We start from the raw sequence: 6,356 nt of genomic DNA on the forward strand, positions 1-6,356 counted from the left end.
TTGGCTCCAAAAGGAGTTCAGCAAGACTAAACACTACTCACATCTGCATTTTGGGGGTTTGAGTCCCTTTAAGAACTATGGGGAAATGGAAGAGAAGGCACAAGATAGGTTTGGCATTTCAGCTTCACCTGGGGGCATTGCTAGACTTTAGAAACATTACTTTTTTGGACTGCAACTTCCAGAATCCCTCTACCAGCAAACCATACTGATAGGAGAATCTTGGGAGCTGCAATCCACAAAAAGTAATTATTTTAAAGGAATCAAGACTGAGAAAATAACCCTCTCTCAGTCACTAACAGAAGGAGAACCAGATCATTTTTACACTGGCTAGGGAACCCAGCTCAAGCAGTAAGAGAAAAGGGTGGCCCGGTTCACTCACCTCAGAGACTTTGTATTCACAAGTCAGTTTCTTGCCTTTAATGCCCTCATTCAGGGTGAGGATGAAGCCCATATAATCTGCATATGCCTGTCAAAGAACACCCAAACATCACAGAATAAAGAGAGGGCATTAGCCAGACAATAGATCCACAAGTCAAGTCTTTTTAAGTTACAGAATCAAAAGTTGAGATTCTGCATGGGGAGGTATAGCATAAATCCACACATGCGGAGATACACACTGACTACACTACACACCCCTAATGTGGAATGGTAATGTAATGCAACTGTGTATGTAGTGCAATAACCAAATGCATATGTTTAAACCAACTGCACATGCACAGTGAACATTGGAATACTCTTGTCAGTGTCTCATTCCACATCTTCTTCAGTAACAATGCCGCTTAGCCCTATTGCTACATACCTAACCATATGTAAAGTTACATAATGTACACCAATGCAGAGGTTTCCAGTCAATAACACTGAATCTCCCTTATCCAAAATGCTTGGGTCCAGAAGTATTTTGGATTTCTGAGGTTTGCGGACTTTAAAATATTTGTATATATATATAATGAGATATCTTGGAGATGCTACCCATGTCTAAACACATAATTCATTTATGTTTTGTCTATACTTTATACACATAGTATACTGAATTACTGAAGGTAATTTTATAGACAATATTTTTAAGTAATTTTGCGCATGGAAAAAAGTTTGTGTACATAAAACCATGAGAAAGCAAACGTGTCACTATCTCAGCCACCCATGTAGACAATTTTAGATTTAGGAATAGTTCAGATTTTGGGGTTTTGGATAAGGGAGACTCAATCTGCAGTAAAAAAACAAACAAACAGCCTAAGACGTTAAATAATTGCCCTTAGAAGGTAATGTGACAATATGACAAGTCATTAGGTACTCTTTCTCATTACTGCACTTTTGGAATTTGGAATTTTGAAATCTAACTTTTTAGTGCTCTAATTATAGCCTCTGGCAAAGAGAGATGACTTGTCTGGCTGGAATCCAGGAGTAACTAAGTAATTACTTATATGCAGGTGGTGGCAACAGAAGGAAAAAGACTGTGGGCCCAGTGGCTCTGAATGAAGTAAGATGACAATACAGAAACAGGCCGCCATTAGATATTGGCCAGAAATCTGTGGTGTTATGGATGCAAAGATATGGGATTTAGCTCTATCAGAAAAATTAACACAAAGAATCAAAGAACTCACTGAAGACATGGACACAAATAACTGCAGATTGGTTCACCTTTGTTTGCTGTATTGATCAACCCACAGGCTCAATAAGACAACCCTCAACCACTCACAGTTGTATGTGGAATAATGAATTTGGCTGAAATAGTCATAAACTCTGGACACTCAACTGTATACGTATATACAGCTGTTGTTGTTGTGTGGCTTCAAGTCGCTTCAAACTGATGGCAGACCTATCGCAGTTTTCTAGGGCTCAGAGTGTATGGCCCACCCAAGGTTACCCAGTGGGTCTCCACGGCTGAGCAGGGAATTGAACCCTCATCTCTAGAGTTGTAGTCCAACTGTCAAAACCACTACACCATGCTGATGAGAATGTTTTGCAAGATGTAATCAATCTGTAAACTACTAGTTTAGAAGGATCTATCCTATTCTCCTATTTGCAGTGAATACAACCTGCCAAAGATGTATTTCTTGAAGGGGAACAGCAAACATGGTGGTAGTGGGCTTCTTAGTCTTGCTCAAAATGGAGGACATTTTGGAATTCCTACAGGACAGAAGGTTGGAAATGTAGGACATGTCCTGGAAAAGGAGCGCTATCTGGTCACCCTGATATTTCCATACCTGAGAACGTTTCCATTTTGCCATGTCAGGAACCATGTTGATTTCCTTTTTGGGGACTATGAAGTTTTGGCAGGGTAGAGGCACTGCCTCCTCAGGGGATTCTGGAAGAGAGAGGAAGAAGTTGGATAGATAGCAACAAGAAGTTCAGATAATCGGTATTTTCAATTCAATGCACAGGAAGGTGGGGGTGGTATTTGCCAATGAGAATCAGCATGGTACAAGAGTTTGGTTATTTCCTTTATTACAGTGGCCCCTTGGTATCCACTGGCATTTGGCTCCAGAGCCCTTTGTGGATACCAAAATCTGTGGATGTTCAAGATGCATTAAACGCAATGGATAGTAAAATGGTGTAACTTGTCTAAAATGGCAAAATAATTTTCTTTTCCTTTTGGAATGTATGTATTTTTTAAACATTTTCAAGCCATGGGTGCTTGAATCTGTGGATAGAAAAATCTGTAGATATGGAAGGCCAACTGTATCAAAAGCCTGAAAAAGTGGTGTAACAATGATTTTAAATAAGAAAACATTTTCCTGCCTTTTGTGCCCTGCTGCTCTTGGAATCTGAGCGGCTCAACTTGTTCTACGCAGACGTCCTTCTCCCTTTCACACCTCTCTGTGACATCAAGGAAGTGCATTAAATAAGTAAAAGAGATTCATCGCCATAATTTCCTGCGCATACAGAATTAATGCATCCTAACAGACTCACCACTCACCCGCCCGCCTCATAGTCCCACAGAAACCAGGGACAGCTGCACAGGTTTCAAATAGCAAACAGCAATAGAAGAAGGTCTCCGTTTTGTATTATTACTACTACTGTTATTCTATTCCTGTGTATACAGGGGGAAAGGGCTACATTTCTCCAATGGCCTGTGCTCTCATATACAATGGTACTGCATTAAACTCCGCAAACCACCCCAAAAACTTATCAGGAAACCTCCAATGCACAAAGCAAATAATACTCTCTTCCAACAGCCACATCTAGAGAGTGAGCTCTTACTGCGTTTGTTCCTTGAGAAAGAGGCGCAGTCGTTTTAGATTCTGGGTTTAAGGGCCTTATTAGTCCCCCCCCCCCCTTTTAAGTGTTATTAAAGATAAAAGGTGAGTTTGCCCTTTTGAGATAATAATAATGGAGATTATTTTTGAAGCACCCATTCGAAAGTGTGGTTTGCTGCTGCATTTGTGGACCTCTCTGTGGTCATTTGGTTGAATGGAGTTCTCCCCAAATGTCTCCCCCCTCGAATGCAGCACCGCTTGAGGACTGCAACCTTGCAATGACTTTCATTATGTAAAGACACTCTGCTGCAACATCACACACAAAGTGTGAATACATACACACACACACACACACACACACACACACACACCATTTTTCCACACTGATGACTAGTACATGAATGAGGGAAACTGATTCCAGTCAAATGAATCCACTCAAGCTGGAGCTACGCTGCAGAAACAATGCAGTTTGACATTATGCAACAGCTCCATGCTATGGGATTCTGGGATTTGTATTCTGATGTGGCACCAGAGCTGACAGAGAAGGCAACATAGCTTACAAAACTACAGATTCCATGATTCTATAGCATTGAGCCATGGCAGTTAAAGAGGCCTCAAATAGTATTATTGCTGCAGTGCAGATGCACCTCAGAGGCAATGTGACATTTACCTATGATGGCTACTAAGGTATAGTCGACTTTAAGATCACAACTTGCTCCAAGGCAGTGAGAGCAGGAAGAACACGCCATAACAATGTACTTGCAAAATGAAGATCTCAGGCAAGCGAGTCAAGCAACATATTACATGCTGAAACACAAGCCTCTGGGCTTTTGCAAGACAAAATAGAAGCTCAGAACAACACAAGATGAATAAAGTAGGGTTTGGCGGTGTCTTCTGCCCTCCCCAGAAAGGAGCATATGACAAACCTGTAAGGCAGGCCCCTATTGTATATGTGTGTATATGTGTGTGTGTGTACACACATGGACACACATATACACATTCATACACACATAAACATATACACATATGCAGTTGGCCCATGGCACAGGACCCCCGCGAAAGTGGAAAAACTGCAAATAAAAAACCCACTATGTTTTTACCTGGGAGAAGACCTCTCTAGGAATCTCTATGTCCTCCACTGCAACTCTATGGCCAAATGTTGACCATGGAATGACGCTGGAGGATCTACAAATGCCTAGAGAGGCGTTTTCTCTAGTTATCTCCAAGTCCTCCAGTGCAACTCTATGGCCATCCTCCAGCAGAGTTGCGACAGAGGACCTAGAGAGTACATATTAATCAAACCTGCAAATAATCAAACCCGTAAAAGTCAAAGCCACAAATATGGAGGGCCGACTGTATGTGTGTCGGTGCGTCTGTATTAAAGTACGGTGTGAATGAGAGCCAGTGTGGCGTAGTGGTTTGATGGTTGGACTGCGAGTCCATGGCAAACCTCCTCTGAACAAATCTTGCCAGGGAAACCCTGATGATAGGATTTGCCTTAGAGTTGCCATAAGTTGGAAACAACTTGTAGGGACTCACAACAAACACACGCAGACATATGGGAGGAATAAAGGCCGACGCAAAGAAACAAACCCCCCCCCTGGAATTTTCCTCTTCTTACAGAAACTATGGATTACGACACAATATATTATGCTGGAGGTCAAACCTGGGATTGTTAATCGCTCTCTGTCACACATACATTATGGCTGTTGCCACACTGCAGAAATAAAGCAGTTTGGCAGCGCTTTAACTGCCATGTGGCTCAATGCTATGGAATCCTGGGATCAATAGTTTTGTGAGTCCTTTATATCCTTCTCTGTCAGAGAGCTCTGGTGCCACAACGTACTACGAATCCCAAGACTCCACAGGATGGACATTAATTGCCATAGTCCTAGAATGCATCCACACTGTAGAAATAATGCAGTTTGACTCCACTTTAACTGCCATAGTCCCAGGGTGCATCCACACCCCACAACAAAACCCAACTCCCAGAATTCCATAGCAAAGAACCAAAAAGTTAAAGCGGGGCCAAACCGGGTTATTTCTCCAGTGTGGATGCAGCCAAAGCCCACAGTTGCTATCTTTTTCCCCTTAGCTTCCCAACAACTGGCTCCAGGCCATCCTAGACAAGAAAAGATAATGGGCTGCACGACAGCCCTGCAAGGTAGGCCACTCTCAACGCTGCAGCTTGAAACAGAGGGAGGCCTTGGCCCTCTCAGGAGCTGCTCACCGGTCTGCCGCTCGCTTTCTGCCATCTTCCCGGCGCCGAGGAGACCCTCCTCCTTCTCCGCCGTCGCCTTTCAACTCGCTCACCACCTGACATTAGATAATAACCGTCACTCCGCCATCTTGGAAGCGGGCAAGGTGCTGTCTTCCCAATGAGGGAAATCGAGGTGAGCCCGGAGCGGCCATTTTGGAAAAGGGCACGGCCGCTTCCTCAGCATTGTGCGGACATCTTGGTTGAGGGCAAATGCTTGTTCTGGTAACTGAAGCGACGCTGGAGCCGCCATGTCAAGAAAGGGCAGCGCCGCTCCTTTTTTTGTCTTGACACATAGACTCCATTTTTTCCAAGACTGTCAGTTACACCAACAGCTTGCGGGTTTTGTATAGGCCTCCACATAACAGTGATAACCTTATGGCTCCAATTAAAAATGCATATTAAATGCATTTATAAATGCATTATAAAAGGCCACCCATCCATCTAAATAACATTAAAAATGTGTCAGAGGTAAAATAACATTCAAAATCCACCACCTTTATGGGGCCAATCATAATGCATGGAATACATGTTGCAAAGTTTCGAAGCTCCACTGCATTCTTTATGAGGCAAAAGGTCTTAAAAGTCATATCGCTGTTTAAATCTACAGTGCTATATAAATACAGCGTAATAATAATAATAATAATAATATAGAATAATATACATATATATATATATATTATGATGCTAGTCACAGGCCTGACTGACTGAGTTTTGCATACGTTTTACAAAACGCCTTAATAAAACAAGAAAACCAAGATTTTAGGGGCCCTTTGCTTAAAGAAATGGAATCCCAATTCCAACAAAAGAACAAGCAATCTTTCTACACCAAGTAGAGATCTAGAAGTCTAAGTAGACCACAAGTTGAACAACAGTGCGATGCGGCAGCTAAAAAGGCCAAT

The 6,356-nt window shown here is 42.4% G+C and overlaps 1 protein-coding gene across 2 annotated transcripts in view; it reads right to left on the minus strand.

Annotated features, from left to right (window-relative positions):
- The window catches only part of PTPA (protein phosphatase 2 phosphatase activator), a 33,161-nt gene extending 27,592 nt beyond the window's left edge, over window positions 1-5,569 (minus strand). The window contains exons 1-4 of one of the 2 annotated variants that reach the window (XM_042479167.1): window positions 5,428-5,566; window positions 2,740-2,817; window positions 2,205-2,305; window positions 380-466 (exon numbers count right to left, since the gene is read on the minus strand). In XM_042479167.1, coding sequence (XP_042335101.1) covers window positions 380-466; window positions 2,205-2,305; window positions 2,740-2,817; window positions 5,428-5,452 — 291 coding nt within the window. In that variant the 5' untranslated portion in view covers window positions 5,453-5,566. Of the gene's footprint in view, window positions 1-379; window positions 467-2,204; window positions 2,306-2,739; window positions 2,818-5,427 lie in introns of both variants that reach the window. The other variant, XM_042479168.1, reaches the window with a different exon arrangement.
- Between the last annotated feature and the right edge of the window lie 787 nt (window positions 5,570-6,356).

This window comes from Sceloporus undulatus, chromosome 7 (assembly GCF_019175285.1).
Source record: "Sceloporus undulatus isolate JIND9_A2432 ecotype Alabama chromosome 7, SceUnd_v1.1, whole genome shotgun sequence".
In the NCBI taxonomy this organism is placed as follows: domain Eukaryota; kingdom Metazoa; phylum Chordata; class Lepidosauria; order Squamata; family Phrynosomatidae; genus Sceloporus; species Sceloporus undulatus.